The sequence below is a fragment of the Sorex fumeus genome, unplaced genomic scaffold (assembly GCF_029834395.1).
Source record: "Sorex fumeus unplaced genomic scaffold, SorFum_2.1 ptg000020l, whole genome shotgun sequence".
In the NCBI taxonomy this organism is placed as follows: domain Eukaryota; kingdom Metazoa; phylum Chordata; class Mammalia; order Eulipotyphla; family Soricidae; genus Sorex; species Sorex fumeus.
Window position 1 is genome coordinate 20,729,437 of NW_026606077.1, and position 20,331 is coordinate 20,749,767.

At 41.3% G+C, this 20,331-nt stretch overlaps 1 protein-coding gene across 1 annotated transcript in view; it reads left to right on the forward strand.

Annotated features, from left to right (window-relative positions):
• The window catches only part of AMPH (amphiphysin), a 262,010-nt gene that overhangs the window by 167,283 nt on the left and 74,396 nt on the right, over positions 1–20,331 (forward strand). Inside the window, exons 6-7 of the mRNA XM_056113455.1 lie at positions 14,708–14,815; positions 15,826–15,911. Coding sequence (XP_055969430.1) covers positions 14,708–14,815; positions 15,826–15,911 — 194 coding nt within the window. The remainder of the gene's footprint in view (positions 1–14,707; positions 14,816–15,825; positions 15,912–20,331) is intronic.

Here is a 20,331-nt window from a genome sequence, read left to right on the forward strand (position 1 = left end):
GGAAAACCTGCAGGACTGTTAAACTGTACAAGAAGGGAGACATCCACGACATTGGCAACTATCACCTGATCTGCCTGTTGTCTGTCATCTACAAGCTCTTCACTCGAGTCATCCTGAATAGGATTGGCAGAACACTAGATGAACGACAACCATGCGAGTAAGCTGGGTTTCACAAAAGATTCAGCAAGGTCGACCATATCCACATAGTAACCAAGCTCATTGAGGTTTCTCGGGAGATCAGGATGCCGCTCTGTCTAATGTTCACTGATTTAAAGAACGCCTTTGATTCTGTTGAGACTGAAGCACTCAGTAAAGCCCTGGCCAAATAGGGCGTTCAAACTCAGTACATCAGGATCCTCCATGAGCTGCATTACAGATTCACCACCAGGATCTCACCATTCTACAAGGAATTGATCATCAACGTCAAGAGAGGGGTTCGGCAGGGTGATATCATTTCACCGAAACTCTTCAGTACTACCCTCGAGAATGTTGTGACGAATGGAATGGAAAGGAATGGGAGTGAAGATAGACAGTCGACAACTACACCACCTCTGCTTCACTGAAGATATCTTTGTAATAACACCAACATTAGCCAAATGGCAGAAATGCTGGCTGACTTCGACTGTGAGTGTGGAAAGATTGGACTGCAGCTGAATCTCACGAAGACAATGTTTATGAAAAATGGACTAGTTCCTGATGTTCCATTTGCTCTCAATGGAGTGAACATCTCTGAATGCAGCTGTTACGCGTGTACTTTGGTCGAGAAGTCAACATGACGAATCACCTGGCACCTGAGCTGCCCAGGAGGAAGAGAGCAATGAACATGGAATGCCTTCAAGAGCATCAAAGAAATAAATAAGAGGATGAAGAACCTCTGACTCCGGGCATATCTCCTCGACTCCACCATTCTCTTTGAACTAACATATGACTTAGAGAACTGGGCCTTACGAAAACAGGATGAGAACCCTATTTGGGTCACCCAAAGAAGAATCGAAAGAGCTATGCTTGGAGTATCACGCTTTACTCAAGTGAGAGAAGGAATCCAGAGTTCCTACCTCTGTCAACGATTGAGAATCAGGAATGCTGTCTCATTTGCCAAGGCATCAAAAATCAGATGGGCTGGACACGTAATGGGATTTGGAAACAACCGCTGGAGTAGAGTTGTTACTGATTGGATTCCATGTGACATCAAAAGAAGCGTGGCTGCCCACCTATGAGATGGTCAGACTTCATCGTCAAGACCCTGAACAAACGGTTTGAGGCTCTCATGTTCCTGTAGCGAGAAGACACCATTGGGCTACACTAGCATGTGACAGGGACAAATGAAGACGTTACTGGTACCTGCTCGAGAAAATCGATGAGTAACAGGATATCAAGTGATCATCTGCAAATAGAGTTTGACTTCTTCCTTTCTTATTTGGATGCCCTTAATATCTATTTCTTGCCTATCTGCCATTGCAAGTACTTCCAGTACTATGTTAAATAGAAGTGGTGAGAGTGAACATCCTTGTCTTGTTCCTGATATTAGAGGGAAGGGTCTTAGTTTCTCCCCATTTAGGATAATGTTTGCTATAGGCTTGTGGTAGATGGTTTGACTATATTTAGGAAAGTTCCTTCAATACTCACTTTGGTGAGAGTTTTCATCATAAACAGGTGCTGGATCTTGTCATATGTTTTCTCTGCATCTATTGATATGATCGTATGTTTTTTTTATCTTTTCTTTTGTTGATATGATTGATTAACTTTTGTTGATATGATTGTAACTGTTTGGGAGTGTTTCTGTTTCCACAATTTCCTGGAAAATCTTGAAAAAGAACTGGCAATAGGTCCTCTTTAAGTGTTTGAAAGTATTCGCTTTTGAATCCATCTGAATCTGGGCTTTTGTTTTGGAGAAGACTTTTGATTACAGTTTCAATTTTCTTGAGAGTAATAGGTCTTTTTAAGTATTCCAAATCTTTTTGGTTCAGCCTTGGGAAGTTATAGGAATTCAGAAATTTATCCATTTTTTCTAGGTTCTCTTGTTTCATGGCCTACAAACCTTCAGAGTATTCTTGGATGATCTTTTGGATTTCTTTGATTTCTGTTGTGATATCCCCCTTTTCATTTCTGATTCGGTTTATTAGAGTTCTCTCTCTCTTTCTTTGTGAGTCTTCTTAGTGCTTTATCAATCTTGTTAATTTTATCAAAGAACCAGCTCTTGTTTTCATTTATCTTTTGGATTTTTTTTTTTTTTGGTTTCCATGTTGTTAATTTCTTGTCTAAGTTTCATTATTTCTTTCCTTCTGCCTGGTTTGGGTTCCTTTTGTCGGTCCTTTTCTAAGATCCTGAGCTGCGAAGTCAAGGTATTTATGTGGGCCCTTTCTTCCTTCCTGAGATATGCTTCCGTAGCTATAAATTTTCCCTTTAACACTGATTTAGCCGTGTCCCATAGGTTCTGGTAGCTCGTGTCTTCATTACTTGTTTTCAGGTATCTTGATTTCTTCCTTGATTTCTTCATTGATTTCCTCCCTGACCCATTTGTTGTTCAACATTGAGTTGTTTAATTTCTAGATGGTTGATTTGATTCTCCACGTCTGCATGTGTTCAATGTCTATCTTTAGTGCATTGTGGTCTGAAAAGATAGTAGATACAATTTCTATCTTCCTGATTCTATTTAGGTATGTTTTTTGACCCAGCATGTGGTTTATCTTGGAAAATGTTCAGTATGCACTGGAAAAGAATGTGTATTCGATTTTGGGGGTATGAAACGCCCTGTATTAGCCCTCTCTCTTCCATTTCTTCCTTCAAATCCAGTACTTCCTTGCTGAATTTTAATCTTGCTGATCTATCCTGAGGTAATAAGGCAATGTTGAAGTTTCCAACCACAGTTGTGTTGCTACCAATGTCCTCCTTGAAGTCTTTTTATTAGCAGTTGTTTTAAGTATTTAGCTGTTCCCTCATTGGGTGTGCATATGTTCAGGAGTGTTATTTCTTCCTGCTGTACATATCCCTTGATTATTAAAAAATGGCCTTTGCTATCCCTTCTAATCTTTTCCAGCCTGAAATCTATGTTGTTTGATACTAGTATCGCCACTCCAGCTTTTTTTGAGAAAGTTGTTTGCTTAAAGGATTGTTTTCTATCCTTTGATTTTTTTTTATTAAAAAAATTTTTAATAGTGAGACATCATGAGGCACAGTTTCAGACTTACACATTTTTGTGCTTGGGTTTCAATTATACAATGATCAAATACCCATCCCTCCACTAGTGCCCATTTCCCACCACCATGGATCCCAGTATCCCTCCCATCCCCCATCCCCCATCCCGTGCTGCCTCTGTGGCAGGGCATTCCCTTTTGTTCTCTCTCTCTTACTGGATGTTGTGGTTTGCAAAAGAGGCAATGGGTGACAATCATGTTTGGTCTATAGTCTACTTTCCGCATGCTTCTCCCATCCTGGGGGGATCCTCCCAACACCTTTATTTGGTGTTCCCTTCTTTATCTGAGCTCCCTTTTCCCCTAGTATGTGTGGTTGGCCTCCAAGTCATGGAGTAAAATTCCTGGTACTAATCTCGGCCATTCTTGGGTGTTAGTCTCCTATTTTTTTACTTTATGTTCCCCAGATGAATGCAATCTTTCTATGTCTATCCCTTTCTTTCTGAGTCATTTCGCTTAACATGATACTTTCCATGTAGTACCACTTGTATGTAAATTTCGTGACTTTGTCTTTTCTACCAGCTACATAGTACTCCATTGTGAAAATGTACCAAAGTTTCTTTAACCAGTCATCTGTTCTCGGACACTCAGGTTTTTTTTTCCAGATTCTGGCTATTGTAAAGAGTGCTGCAACAAACAGATAATTGTAGATGTCACTTCGACTATACTTTTTTGCCTCTCTGGGATATACTCCCAGGAGTGTTAATTGCTGGATCAAATGGGAACTCAATTTCTAATTTTTTGAGAATCGTCCATACTGTTTTCCAAAAGGGCTGAACCAGTCGGCATTCCCACCAACAGTGAAGGAGTGTCCCTTTCTCACCACATCCGTGCCAGCACCAGTTGCTTTTGTTCTTGTGGATATGGGCCAGTCTCTGTGGTGTGAAGTGATATCTCATTGTGGTTTTGATCTGCATCTCCCTGATGATTAATGATGTGGAGCATTTTCTCATGAGCTTTTTAGCCATTTGGATTTCTTCTTTGTGAAAGTTTCTATTCATTTCATCTCCCCATTTTTTGATGGGGTTGAATGTTTTCTTTTTGTGGAGTTCAACGAGTACTTTGTATATCCTTGGAATTAACCCCTTATCAGATGTGTAGTTGGCGAATATCCTTTCCCATTCTGTAGACTGTCTATGTATTTTGGTCACTGTTTCTTTTGAGGTGCAGAAGCTTCTTAGTTTAAGATAGTCCCATTTGTCTATCTCTGTTTTCACTTGCTTGCCAGCGGTGTGACATCTTTGAAGACACCATTAGCTTCTGTGTCATGGAGGGTTTTGCCAACTTTTTCGTCAATGAACCTTATAGATTCCGGTCTGATATTGAGGTCTATAATCCACTTAGATCTTACTTTTGTACATGGAGTTAGACAGATATCTGAGCCCATTTTCTTTGCATGTAGCCATCCAGTTTTGCCAGCATAATTTGTTAAAGAGGCTTTCCCTGATCCACTTCCCTTTTCTTGCCCCCTTATCGAAGATTAGATGCTCATATGCTTGGGGGGAGATGTCAGTATATTCAACCCTGTTCCATTGGTCTACAGCTCTGCCTTTGTTCCAGTACCATGCTGTTTTAATTATTACTGCCTTGTAGTAGAGTTTGAAGTTAGGGAGATTGATTCCTCCCATTTTCTTTTTCCCAAGAATTGCTTTAGCTACTCGTGGGGGCTTATTGTTCCATATAAATTTCAGGAGTGTTTGCTCCACTTCTTTGAAGAATGTCTTGGGTATCCTAATAAGGATTGGGTTGAATTTATACAGTGCTTTGGGAAGTATTGCCATTTTGACAATGTTAATTCTCCCAATCCATGAACAGGGGATATTTTTCCATTTCCTCGTATCCTCTTTTATTTCCTGAAGTAGTGTTTTGTAGTTTTCTTTGTACAGGTCCCTTATTTCCTTGGTTAAGGTGATTCCTAGGTACTTGATTTTCTGGGGCACAGTTGTAAATGGGATTGTTTTCTTCATGTCACTTTCTTCTCTTTCACTATTTGCATATAGGATTTTGGGTATTGATTTTATACCCTGCCACTTTACTATACAAGCTGTTTCTAGAAGTTTCTTGGTAGAGGTTTTAGGATTCTCTAAGTGTAGTATCATATCATCTGTGAATAGTGAGAGCTTGATTTCTTCCTTTCTTACCTGGATGACCCTAATATCTTTTTCTTGCCTAATCGTTATTGCAAGTACTTCCAGTACTATATTGAACTGCAATGGAGAGAGTGGACATTCTTGTCTCATCCCTGATCTTAGAGGGAAGGCTCTCAGTTTTTCGCCATTGAGGACGATGCTTGCTGTAGGCTTGTGGTAGATGGCTTTTACTATATTGAGGAAAGTCCCCTCTATCCCCATTTTGGCTAGGGTTTTCATCATAAATGAGTGCTGGATCTTGCCAAATGCTTTCTCTGCATCTATTGATATGATCATATGATTTTTTATCTTTTCTCTTGTTGATATGGTGGATTATGTTGATTGATTTCCGAGTGTTAAACCAGCCTTGCATCCCTGGGATGAATCCTACTTGGTCATGGTGTATGATCTTTTTGATGAGTAGTTGAATTCTATTTTGCTAGTATTTTGTTCAGAATCTTCACATCTGTGTTCATCAGGGATATCGGCCTGTAGTTTTCTTTTCTCGTGGTGTCTTTGTTTCCTTTTGGTATTAGAGAGATATGGGCTTCATAGAAACTGTTTCGGAGAGTTTCTGTTTTTTTCAGTTTTCTGGAAAAGCTTGAGAAGGACTGGCAGCAGGTCCTCTTTAAATGTTTGGAAAAATTCGCTAGTGAATCCATCTGGACCTGGGCTTTTGTTTTTGGGAAGACTTTTGATTGCAGTTTCTATTTCATTGATGTTAATAGGTCTGTTCACATACTCAATATCTTCTTGATTCAGCTTTGGGAGATTGTAGGAGTCCAGGAATTTGTCCATTTCTTCTAGGTTCTCTTGTTTCATGGCATACAGACTTTCAAAGTAGTCTCTGATGATCTTTTGGATTTCTTTGGTTTCTGTTGTGATATCCCCCTTCTCATTTCTGATTCGGTTTATTAGGGTTCTCTCTCTCTGTTTCTTTGTGAGTGTTGCTAGTGGTTTATCTGTCTTGTTTATTTTCTTGAAGAACCAGCTCTTGGTTTCATTGATCTTTCGGATTGTTTCTTTGGTTTCCATGTCATTGGAATTTATGCTCTAAGTTTTATGATCTCTTTCCTTCTGCCTGATTTAGGCTCTCTGTTGATCCTTTTCTAAGGTCTTGAGCTGTGAGGTCAAATTGTTTATGTGCATCATTTCTACAGACCTACGATATGATTGCAGAGCTATAAATTTTCCCCTTAATACTGCTTTTGCTGCATCCCATAGGTTCTGGTAGCTCGTGTCTTCATTCTCATTTGTTTCCAAGTATCTTTTGATTTCGTCCTTGACTTCATTCCTGGCCCACTCGTTGTTCAGCATCGAGTTGTTTAATTTCCAGGTGTTTGATTTGGTTCTCCGTGTCTGTGTGTGATTCACTTCTATTCTCAGTGCATCATGATCTGAAAAGATGGCTGATACTATTTCTATCTTCCTGATTCTGTTGAGGTATGTTTTGTGCCCTAGAACATTGTCTATTTTGGAAAATGTTCCGTGTGTACTGGAGAAGAATGTCTGTTCTTTCTTTTTGGGGTGTAAAGCCCTGTATAGGTCTATAAATCCTTTCTCTTCTATTTCTTCTTTCAAAGCCAATGATTCCTTGCTGGGTTTTGTTCTTGTTGATCTGTCCAGAGGTGATTGGGCGATGTTGAAGTCTCCAAGTACTATTGTGTTGCTTGCAATGTCCTCCTTAAAATCTATTAGCAGTTGTTTTAAATATTTGGCTGTTCCCTCATTAGGTGCATGTACATTTAAGAGTGTGATTTCTTCCTGTTGTATGTATCCCTTGATGAAGAGAAAATAGCCTTCACTGTCCCTTCTAGTCTTTTTCAAGGTGAAATTAATGTTGTCGGATACTAGTATGACCACTCCAGCTTTTTTTCAGGAGCTGTTTGCTTGCAGGATTGTTTTCCATCCTTTGACTTTGAGTCTGTGTTTGCTCTGAGTGTTGAGATGAATTTCTTGTAGGCAGCAGAATGTTGGGTTCTGTCTCTGTATCCATTTTGCCACACTGTGTCTCTTAAATGGTGAATTTAGACCGTTGACATTGAGAGAGAGTATGGTTATGGGGTTTTGTGTCATCTTTCTGTGTGGGTGTGTTGTGGTTGTAGGGTTTGTCTTGTCTTATAGTAGCCCCTTTAGGCCTTGTTTTAGGTTTGGTTTTGAGTCTGTGAAGTTCCTGAGCTGCTGTTTATCTAGAAAATAGTGTACTGTTCCTTCCATTTTGAGTGAGAGTTTAGCCAGATAGAGTATTCTTGGGGAAGCATTCATTTCCGTGAGTTTTTTGACTATATCTCGCCACTGCCTTCGGGCTTGTAGGGTTTCCTCTGATAGGTCTGCTGTGAATCTCAGGGTTGCTCCTTTGTATGTGATTTCCTTCTTTGCCCTTGCTGCTTGCAGTATTGTGTCTCTATCGGCAGCATCGATCATTCTAACTATAATATGTCTTGGAGTGTTTCTTTTCGGGTCTCTTTTAGCTGGCAACCTTCGGGCTTCTTGAATCTGAATGGCTGTATTGTGGAGCTCTGGGAATTTCTCGGCGATGATTTGTTTAACCATGGTTTTTTCATTGGGATTGTTTCCCTGAGCTTCTGGTAGTCCAATGATTCTAATGTTGTTTCTTTTGGAATTGTCTCCTAGGACTCTGATTCTCTGTAGAGCTATTTTGAGGTCCTTTGCCACTGTTTGTTGTTGCGTGTTGGCTTGGTGCAGCTGATCTTCCTGCTCACTGATTCTTTCCTCAGCTGTAGTCATTCTATTTTTGAGGGCACAGAGTGAGTTTTTGATTTCATCTATGGAATCTGTGATCCATGCCATTTCTGTGCGAAACTTTCCAATTTCCGCTCTCATTTCTTGCTGTATTTTGTCGATTGTGCGATCGATTGTTTCTTTCATGTCCTCTTTCAATTTAGCGGATATCTGTCTGACTGTTTCATTGAGTTGATTGAACATCTTAATGATTGAACATTTTAATTCATATCTGAATTCCTTGTCAGAGAGGTCCCTAAGGTGGCTAGCACCTACTGAGGCTTCTGGACTTGTTTCCTCATCGTCTCCCTGTGGCGGGGAAATGTGTTGTTTCTTCATGTTGTTGTGTAGGTGTAGGGGTCAGATTTCTTGATTTTAATAAACTACCTGTGGCCGCGTGAGCATTGACCCGCTGAAAATTAGGCCATGCCCACTTTTTAAAAGCCACTGCCCACTTCTAAAGTGGTCACACCCCCACGGATACCTGGTGTGTGTCTGGGGAGTAAAGACTGGGTGGGGAGAAGAGACTAGCTCGGCTTGGGTGGCAGAATGGGAGAGGCAGAGAGGCTCAGATCTGCTTTGTCTCCCAGTGTCCGGGGGATGTCTCGGGGCTTGCATGGTGGAATCCAAGTCCCAGGTCCGAGAAACAGCACAAAAACTGACCTGGGGGTTGGGGAGAAGAGACCAGCTTGGCTTGGGTGGTGGAAAGGGAGAGGCAGAGAGGCTCAGATCTGCTTTGTCTCTCGCATCCGGGGGACGCCTCGGGGCTTGCATGTTGGATTCCAAGTCCCGGGTCCGAGAAATGGTGCGAAAACTCTATCCTTTGATTTTGAGTCTGTGTTTGCTCTGACTGTTTAGATGTGTTTCTTGTAGGCAGTGAAATGTTGGGTTTAGTTTTTTAATCCATTTTGCCGCTCTTTGTCTCGTAATTGGTGCATTTAGACCATTGACATTGAGATAGATTATTGTCATAGGGATTTGTGCCATCTTTCTGTAGAGATCTGTTATGCTTGTAGGGTTTTTTTCTTGTCTTACAGTAGCCCCTTTAGTCCTTCTTTTAAGGTTGATTTTGAGTGTATGAAGTTCCTGAGCTCTTGTTTATCTATGAAATAGTGTATAGTTCCTCCAAATTTGAATGATAGTCTAGCCAGTTAAAGTATTCTTGGTAAGGCATTCATGTCACTGAATTTTTTCACTATATCCCACCATTGCCTTAGGGCTTGGAAGGTTTTTCTCTGATAAGTCTGCTGTAAATCTAAGGGTTTTCCCTTTGTATGTGTTTTCCTTCTTTGACCTTGCTGCTTGGAGTATTGTGTGGTATTTGTCATTCTTATTATGATATGTCTTGGAGTCTTTTTATTTGGATCTCTTTTAGCTGGTACCCTTTGGGCTCCTTGGATTTGATGCTTGCATTCTTCAGCTCTGGAAATGGTTCAGCAGTGATATCTTTAACTGTTGATTTTTCATTGGGGTTTCCTCCCTGTCCTTCTGGTACTCCAATGATTCTTATGTTGTTCCTTTTGAATTCATCCCCTAGGTCTCTGAATCACCCTATTGCTATTTTGAGGTCTTTTCCCATTGCATATTATTGCCTACATGCTTTCTGCAGCTTATCTTCAAGTTCACTGATTCTGTCTTAGGCTGTAGCCATTCTACTGTTGAGGGAACCCACTGAGGTTTTTTTTTTTTAATCTCATCTACTGAGTCCTTTATTAGTGGTACGTCTATTTGTAGCTTTCTTATTTCTACTCTCATTTTTTCCTATATTTTCTTGGATGTCAGTTCCACTGTTTCTTTCATGTCCTCCTTTAACTTACTGGATGTCTGTTTCACTGTTTCTTTGAATTCATTGATCATCCTCAGCATTTCATCTCTCAATTCTTTATTGGGGAGATCGTACTGGTAAGAGTAAGTTGATGGAAGGAGTTGTTGATGATTAATAATGCCAAGTAGAGCGAATTTTCAGAGAATGAAACACAATGGGCTTCTTTGACTCCATTAAAATCAACATGCCCTGTGCAGAAAGAACCTCAGGCAAATTTCCAAATATTTACTGCAGCCCACCAGAGTTCCATTCATGAGGGAAGGGTGTTTCACTTTCCCAGCTGTGATTGGCAGGGTACCTGGGATTAATGGTTTTATTTTCTGATATCTAAAAATCAGTGTTAAAATAAAAGTCAGCTTGTTACCAACCCAGGCAGGCTTACAGCTGTGAACAGTTATTGTAAAATGTAGTTTAGGTTCTATATTGGTTGCTATGCATGAGTAATTGAGCATTTATTTATAGCAGGTGCCAAAATGAATTCCAAAGTAGGGTTGTTACTGAAGCAAAACTACAGTGTTTTATTTTCATTATGCATGAGGCCAGTGCTGAGGGGGGAATCTGAAGAAATTTTAATTAGCTGCTTAATATTTGATGAGTAAAATTCACTATTGGGTGGTTATTCTCTGAGTGTCAAAGAGATCATGTAGGGACCAGGAGAGCCTGTATCGCCTGCACAGGGGTTCACGTTCAACCCTGGCAGTGTGTGTTTCTCTTCCCCCGCCCCCCACCACCCCCCAGCACTGCCAGGTATGGCCTGAGCACTTCTAAGGTGGCCCGTGAGACACCAAGCACCACTAGGCCCAAGCAACACTATGTTGCTGGCCCCTGTATTGGACTGTCTTTCTTTGCCGCGCATCAAGGTAATGACCCTGGGCCACTGAGCACTGTTTGGGAGCTACACCTAGTAGAAGAATTGCATCATTTTATATATAAAAGCCAAATTGCACTAACTCTACCCTTAGGAGATTATTTTCAGCCTTTCCCCACTGTCAGAAAGTTAGGCAAATAAGGTGAATTGTTTTTCCACAACAGAAATGAATGTGTGCATCCAATATGTGGCAGGCTGCACTGCAGTCACTCGATCACCATCAGCTGCACCCTGCAACTGACATGACAGCTACACAGGGAAATGAGTCACACTGTTTACTTCATGGTTTTGAACAGTTAATGCCTCCCAGCACATCTTGTAGCCTTATTCTCTCTCTTGGAAGGAACTGAATTTTGGGTCTTTTCAAAAAATCAAAAATATCTCTATGAAGAACCAAAATTTGCTTCTTAGATAAAATAAAGAAACCCTCCCTGTATACACAGGTGCACACACACATGTATGCATGCATGCGTCCTCACACATGCACATGCAAGTCCACAAGGCAGAACTCTTGCGGGTCCCATCAGATGAGGAAGGTTTCTGCTGCAGGGAATGGAGTTCCTCAATGAGGGCAGATGTCTTCTGGGAACCCCAGCTTTTTCCTCAGAGATGCACCATGCAAGTTTCCAGAGGGTTCGCTTTGCCCTGTTGGGGCTGGTCCATACCCCACTGTCAGCAGGTGTGCTGTTTCCACGTGCTTTGTACTCACGCCGGGCTGGAGAGCTAGCTCCCGAGGGGACTGAGTGACTGTCCCAGCCACTGGTGCCATGCTGAATGATAGTTCCCTAGACACCTGGGAACTGCTGGGGAGAACAGTAACTCTGGCAGGGACCCAGTGCTGCCCTGATTCCATCTCCAGCACCTCGTGGTCCCCAGGATGACCTCCGGCACAAGCCAGGCACAGCCCCTGACCACTGTCGGGTGTTAGTCCCAAAGAAAATAGCAGTGCTGGGGCAGAGAGAGCAAAGAAGACATTAGGATCCAAAACACAAGGGACATCCCTCCGCAGTGTGGCCCTTCTGTCCCCCACCCCGGGAGTAACGCCTGCTGGAAGGTTTGTACCCCAGTGCCTCCTTGGAGCAATTCTAGACTAACTCAGCTGAACCTTCTGCAACTTGAACCTCCCTCCAGGAAAGGCGAGCACTGTTTTGAGGTTCCCTGGGGTTCACATTTTGAAAGTTACAGACATTCATGATGTTATTATTTTTCTTCTTCTGAAAGTGCCAAATTCAAGTTTGCTCACAGTCTTCCACGTTGGTTTTCAACATCATGCAAACTGGAGGGGTGACTTGATCACCGGGATGTCCTTTCAGAAGGGATGGGGCCAGAGGAAGGTTCAGTGGGTTGGAGCACTTAAGAAGGCTCAGTTTGACCTCGGCTCCTCATGGTCTCTGCCAGAAGTGTCCCCTGAGCACGAGTTGGGTAGCCTCTGAGCACTATGGGGTGTAGTTCCCAAACAAATAGATAAAAAGTGGCAGGTTCCTGGGCGTTGCCTAACATTAATGAAATCTGAATCTCAGAGTGAGGATCAGACATTAGTATATTTGACACTATTTGCTCATTAGTTATAGTGTTTATTTCATTTAGATTTTTTTCATTTTTTATAATTTTATTTATTGAATCACCATGAGAGCAGTTACAAAGCTTTTGGGTCTAAGTCTTGGTCATACAATGAAACAGCCATACCTTCACCAGTGCCCATTCTCCACCCACAACAATTCCAGGATACCCCCATCCCATACCCTCCCCCTGCCTATGGGGCAGATGACTTCCACATTACACTCTCTCTCTACTTTGATCACATTCAATATTTTGACACCAGACCCACCATTTTTATTTGAGATTTTACCCCAAAACTCAGATTTGCTGAAAATGCAACAGTAGACAATTTGTTTTCTATTGCTGGTTATGAATAACATATGATGTCACGTGGCTGCAGTAGTGGCCACGTGATTTTGAAATTCCAAAATTTTAACACTTAAATCTGGAGGGATTTCTGCCAAAACCTGCTGGGTTCCGAGATTTGCTCCTGAGTCTCTGGGATCATGGCTGTTGAGCAGCTTGATCAGGAGCCAAAAAGGCTGTTTGTGGGTGATGACTTGGAGTCTCGTTGGAATGAGGAGGACAGGACCGGCTCCACCCCCATCCCGTGAGGCCCAACATGTCTCGTCACTGTGGGCCCAAACCTGACTGTCCAATGGCTCTGGAGGATGGCGGCCACTGAGCCACCGGGGGAAGTAGGTGGAGGTACAATACCCTTTCCCTCCTGGGGTGGCCCAACAACAGTAACCTACTGCGTGGTCGAGATGCATTTCTGCCAAAAGCCACTGGGTTTCGAGATTTGTTTCTGAGTATCTGGGATCATGGCCATTAAGCAGCTTGATCAGGAGCCAGAGAGGCCGTTTGTGGGCAATGACTTGGGGTCTCGTTGGGATGGGGAGGACAGACAGGACCAGCTCCACGCCTATCCCATGAGGCCCAACAAGTTTTGTCACTGTGGACCCAAGCCTGACTGTTCAATGGCCTCTGGAGGATGACGGCCACCGAGCCGCCAAGGGGGAGCAGGCGGAGTGACAACACCCTTCTGCCCCTGTGGTGGCCCGGCGACAGTAACCTACTGTGGGGTCCGGAAGCATTTCTGCCAAAAGCCACTGGGTTTTGAGATTTGTTTCTGAGTCTCTGGGATCATTTACATTTTTAATGAACCTACAGTTGATTAAAAAAAAATAAGCTTTTGTGTCTAATTTCAAACACTTGCATGTATTATCTAGCAATCTTACTGCAGTATATTTCCTGTGGGCATTGGTGAGATTAACTGGGTGGTTATTTTGCACTAAGTGCATTCCGATGTACATTTAAAACTAAGAACAGTTTATCTGCCAGTTATATCTCAGTTTAAAATGGGATTCCTACTCTTGTCTCTCTTCCTGTATTGTCATATACCTTTTTGATATTATATAAATCCCATAATGTACTTCTGCATATTTTCATGGATTTTTCAAAGAAGTTAAGAGAAAACTCTCACTTTCATTTTGTCCATGTGCTGGGACTCCTCTGTAACCTCATTCTCACCTGCACATCCAACAAATGTTTGTCTGGAACATTCTGTGGCACCCAGCGTAGGCTAAGGGAGGACCAGCTGGAGGCACAGTGTCCCCTGGGGCTTCAGACACCCAGCCAGTCTGGCTGACACCCATTGGCACAGTATCCTCTGGGGCTGCAGACACCCAGTCATTCTATACTAAAACATTACCCCAAATTGGCTTTGAATAATTTTTAAAATTGTAGCTAACCTCTTGTCAATTTCTCTATTTACCTGTGCCTGGACCAAGGTGATGTATTAGGTGTATCTCACTTGCTTGGGGAGATTGTCCTGGCTGGGATTCACTTTAGTTTGTTGCCTATGACCTCAGGTCTCTGAGACAAGCAAGAAGAATTACAGTTTTATAAATCATCCAGATTTGTTTTACTAGTGTGCGGTTACATTTTCATAGCTATCTGTTTTTTAATCAGAAGCCTAAGCTTCTATGAATTAGTATATTTCAAGGTCCTATGTATTTTTACTAACCAAATGGAAAACTTACAGAGCAAAAGTTTCTGAGCCAGCGAATCTGCTTTATAGGTAGACTGTTAGAATTTTTAATATTATAAAACCAAGGCTTAATAGAGTTTTCTGCTGTCTTCATAAATGAACAAGTATTTACAATAAAGGCAGTCCGATATCTCTCTATCTAGGTTTCTCGGCTTCTTCCAGTTAGCCAACAGTCTATAACTGCCTCTTGTTCCTTGGTCACATATTTGCTGTCAAATCATCCTGAGAAGGGCTTCCCAGGTTCCCAGTCTCAGTCTTGCCAACTGAGACTTCTCTCAGTGTCACTGTGGAGAAGTCGAGCACTGGACTGTGAGCAGAGGGCCTGCCCTGTCTTGCTGATTGACGACTTTCCCTTGGCAGAACCGTATCGCCAAGCGCAGCAGGAAGCTGGTGGACTACGACAGCGCGCGCCACCACCTGGAGGCACTGCAGAGCGCCAAGAGGAAGGACGAGAGCCGTATCTCAAAGGTGGGTCTGGCCCACTATGCAGCTTGGCTTCGGAAAATTCAGTATTTCATTTGTCAAGGTGGCTGTTGCCAGGACAGAATCTCAGCCAAAACACGAGGTGCTTGGGGCCTGCCTTTCATTGTTCTTAATTCAAATCAGGCTTTTCCCATTATTGTGAAAGTCATGGGAGTGACACCCACTCAGATATTTCGATCAGAGCCAGCCTTGTGCAGCCTTGTGCAGGCTAACAGAACTGTGCTCCTGCACTTTTGGGGGTTTTTGTTTGTATTTTGTTTGGGGGCCACACCTAAGTTCCCTGGACTTAACTCCTGGCTCTGCACACACAGATCCGTCCTGGTGGGGCTCGAGTGATCATATCTGGTACCAGGGATGGAAACCAGGTTGGCCATATGCCAGACTAATGCCTTACCTGCTGTGTATATATCTACACTGCTTATTTGGTGGATGTGGTATCTGAGGTCAGAAGGATTCTCAGGCTCATCTGGTTAGAGAGGCAGAAGCCAAGCCCAAGGAAAACTACTATTGTGCATTATAGTACATCCTTCACCTCTTCTTTAGCAATCATTTGTTGATTAGTCAAGACTTAGCAAGTTAACATATCTTCCCTGTGGGACTTTCTCTGTTCTCTGCACAAGTCCTTTCATAGAACGTATCCGTGCAGATGATAAGGTTCCCTTTGTGTTCTCAGTTTTGGACTCCCTCTGGACTGGGAATTTCTTGTGGTAAGTAACCCCACACTGAATCAGGAACAGAGCTGTGGACGTGAAGTTCCCAAAGAACAGAAGAATGATCAGTGTGATCATTACATTTTCCCTGTTTTGATAAAATTTAAATAATTTGCTATTATTGAAAGAGGTCCTGTAGATTTTAATGATATTTCTCTCTTCCCCCAAAATTTTTCCAGGACTCCACAAAGCTACCTTTCTCTTATTTTAATGATACTGAGTGCAACAAATGGTTTGTGGCTTTGTGCTGTTCTTTAGTGTATAATATATTTATGTCACTTCTAGGCAGAAGAAGAATTTCAGAAAGCCCAGAAAGTGTTTGAAGAGTTTAACGTCGATTTACAGGAAGAGCTGCCTTCACTGTGGTCAAGGTAAAAGTATTTCTGTTTGGGATATATGTGGCACTTTTAGAAGTTCAGGAATAGTCCATCTGTTTTATCTTAGTCTACTTTCTGTGATGCTTCATCGAGGTTCTGTGGAAGTGTTCAGTGACCTCTGCTTCCATCGTGGTAGTGATAGGCCCCATTTAGGTGGGTAATGACCACTTGGAATTAGGCTGTGACCAGAGAACAGAAGTTGGAATAGATTTGTTTTGTTTCTGCTTGTTTAAGCTTAATGCCAGATGACTGCCAGCATCTTGGATAGATTGTCCTTAACATTAAAAATCTGCTGTCTTGGGGGAACGTCATTTATTCCAGAACTCATCAAATTTTCTGACACTGGTGCCATAACTCTGCTTCCATCCCTGTCAATCTCAGCTTTGTTTCTGTCTTAGGCACTGTTACTTTTATTTACCAGTATTATGCAGTCCTCATACATACACTTTCTATTTCTCTTCACATTCAATGCTTCTTATTCATAGGCATTTGATTTCTCTGTCGTCTTGTGGTTTTCTACTCATTGATAGAACCAGAAGTTGTGTGAAAGTGGAACATTGTGTCTCTCAGTTTTTATTAACACACCTGTGCTGCTACCCAAAGAAACAGAATTATATATGCAGTGTAGTGTGGCTTTACCTTAAATCTTCTAGCTCAAATTTTAACCAGACCTTGCCCTTAAAATTTTCTTACATAAGGGCCAGAGAGATCGTGCAATAGGTATGACACTTTCTAGGTGTAATCCCTGAACTGAGATTCAGGAGTATGCCATGAACACAGGCAGCTGTGGCCCCAAAATAAAAACTCAAAACAAAAACATTCCTACATAGAAAATTCTAGAGCTATTAGTTATCTTTTACAATTATAAGCATCTTCAGGGGCCAGACTGGATTTGTTAATTTCTGTGTTTGCCACCAATGTTCTCAGATTTGTTTTGTTTGGGGGCCACACTCAGCAGTGCTCAGGTCTCACTCCTGGCTCTGTTCTCAGGCCTGACTCCTGGTGGGCCTCAGCGTTACTATCTGTGGTGCTAGGAATCGCACCGAGTTTGGTCACATATAAGGTACATGCTCTGCCTGCTGTACTATCTCTCTAGCCTTGTGCTCAATTTTTTTCAGACTTAGGAACCCACTGTTATTCTTGAACTTACTTTCAAACTCCCTAGAGAAAAATTTCAGCATATAGTTATAAATAGTTTATGCTGTTTTTCACTCTAAAATGAGCTTTTGGGGTCACGTCCAGCTGTAACCCAAGCTTCTGCCTCTATGAAATAAACTCATTGTTCATCCATATTACTTATTCTTCCAGTGCTACCTTTCTCTCCTTTGGCCTGTCATTTCTTGACTCCTGGTGCCCAAGTTTTATGACCTTCACTGGGGGAAGTAAAGGATCCATCAGGCTATCTCTTTTGGTGTTAGCTTCTGAATTGACCTCTCCCCCTTTATCCACAAAGCACAAAGCCATAGTCTTTGCTCTTTTCCTTCTCCTGTGGATTATGTTGATGGCATTACCATCTCATAGGATTTTCGCATTTGACCTTATCCTGTAGATCTTTTCATTCAAAATTTCTACCTTGGGACTGGAGCTGTAGGACATTTGCCTTGCATGCAGCTGACCCAGGTTTGATCCCTGGCATCCCATATGGTCCCTCGAGCACCACCAGGAGTAATTCTGAGTGAGAGCCAGAAGTAACCCCTGAGCATCAACAGGTGTGACCCCCCCCCAAAAAAAAGACAAAAAAACTGTTACCTTGACATGTCAGTGGTCTGCTTCAGAACTCACTCAGTGTGTCCAGAGAGCGTCTCTCCTCTAGTGAGGGTTTTAAATTACTTGAATATATAAATTTTTAGGGACACAAATATTATATCAAAATTTTCATATTATTCAGATATTAATGTTTACTTATAATACATGAAGTTATGTCTTAAATGTTTTTATTATAGTTTAGATAATGGGATTATGATGGTGTTCAAATTTAAAATACTGATGCACAAAGTTAGAGCATACTAGTGTCATTGATGTGCCTCTGACCCTTGACCCCTGGCCTATGCCGCCTCTGGTCTGAGCTTTCCTCCCTATTCATCGCCCATTGTTTTTGATTGAAGCTGCTGGCTTAGTGTACAGCGTTACCTTCCTCTTCACCACCCTCTACTCCAAACCCTCCATTTCTGTTCCCATATTGATTTCCTTCAACGAATTCTTCCCTTGGCCCTTCCCCCCACTATCCACCATTTTTACTGATTGTTGTTGTCCATACCCGGGATTTGTTTGTCTCTATAATATAGATGAATGAGATCATACTATATTTGTCCATCTGCCCTCTGGTTTATTTCACTCAGCACATTACCATCCAGTTTCATTGAACTGTATGACTATTTTTTCCTGAACTAAGGGTGCAAGTGGGCAAAATGCAGTTCATTTCTTTGTCCATTCATCTGTTGGAAATTTCGGTTGCTTCCATGTTCTGGCTGTCCTGTGTCCTGTGAGAAACATAAGTGTGGTATTACATCTTTTCAAATTAATGTGTTTGTGTTTTGAGGAGTAGATATTCGTCATTGATAGAGATGGGTCAAATGGGAGCTCCATTGTTTGGTTTTGAAGGAATCTTCATATATTTTTTTCATAAGGGCTTTATCAGATGACATTCTCATCTACATTGGAAGTTTTTTGCCGTATCCCCACCACTCTGGTTGTTTTTGTTTGCAGTATGCCAATCCCACTGATATGAGCTGATGTCTCACTGGTGATTTGATTAGCATTTGATGGCAATTTATCACCTGATGATAAATGATGAAGAGCATTTTCTCATATGCCTCCTGGCCAGCTGTATGTCTCTTTTTTAGGAAGTGTCTATTCTCTTCTCCTCCACTTTTAAATGTTTATTTTTAAGTTCACAAGTATTTTATCTATACTAGATACTTACCATTTTTCAGATGAGTGGTAGGCAAATACTTTCCCTCACTCTATGGAGTGTCTTTTTATTCTAATCATCATTTCTTTTGTGGTGCAGACACATCTTTATTTGATGCTGTCCCATTCATTTATCTTTGTTTCCGTTTGCTTTACAAGTTTTAGAGACTGCAGTGAATCTATATAGTTCTTTGATAATATTAAATCTTCCAATCTATGTCTAGGGACTATTTCCATTTACTTGTATTTTCTTTTATTTCTTTAACAATTTTTTTGTTCTGTATAACCCGACATCTCTTTTCTAAGCTGATTCTCAAGTCCTTGATATCTTGGTGCAGTTGGGGAGGTTTTTCTGTTTGTTTGATCTTCAGAAAGGGTTGAGTGTTATCATATTTAGTCCTTCTAGTTATGAAATAGTGCCAGACACAGTAACAACAAAGTCTCCAATGGAGACGCTACTGGGCCTGCTCGAGCAAATCGATGATCAACGGGAGGGCCTATGAAATAGTAGTACAAGAAAAATGTTCCAAATTTCCAAAAGATAATTATTATTTGCCTTTCTGTTGGATATGTAATGAGTTATATCTAGTATTATCTATACACATCTAACTCTAGCATCGACCAATATCATTTTAGGCTTTTGTGTCCTCCATAAATAGTATTTATGTGGTTATTATTCAAAATAAAATAATTATAGAGATCTTTGTAAGATGAAAGAGAAACAGAGTAGGAGTATTTGAGGGACATGTTTTGAAGAGACATTCTTACTGATCTAGTTATATAGAGTATAAATGCTTTAGCTTTTTTATATACAGTCTAATTTCTTACTATGACACTACAAGTTCTTTATGGTTCATTCAGACTACATCATTGGATTATATCCTATGATGAATACCATCTAATAATACCCTTTACTGTATAATGTGTGTGTGTTTGTAGGAGATTATTTTTTGAACTTTCTGCTTGCCAGGTATTATTTAATGTAGTTTACACACATAATATGTATTTATCAAAATTACAGATATCCTTGTTTTACATATGAAGAATTAAGGGATCATATTAAATCTTTTACCTAATATTATGAAATTTATTCATTCCAAAAATTAGCATTTAAGACACTTTTGTGTAAATCCTGCCATGTATATTCTCTCAAATAGTGCTCTGTGTGGGCACTCAAAAATAGTTATTTTGCACAATTATTTTATAAATATACACATTTTCCTCCCAACAATATTAGTTCGCCTCAAAATTAAACTTGTCATTTCTGTACATTTTTCCTCTCCCGGTGAAGGCCACGACCCAGGACATAGAGCAGTGCGAATTTCTTAGCTGACTGATGCATAAAACCCTGCAGCAGACTCACGATGGCCGCCAGTGTGGGGTGGAGTGTTCTGCATGCCGATTTAATCCATTGATTTATTGACTTTCTCTCCCATTATTTTGGTCCTTGAGTTCTCCAGCTATTATTGATGAATTGTCTCTATATAACTTTAGTTCTTTTAGC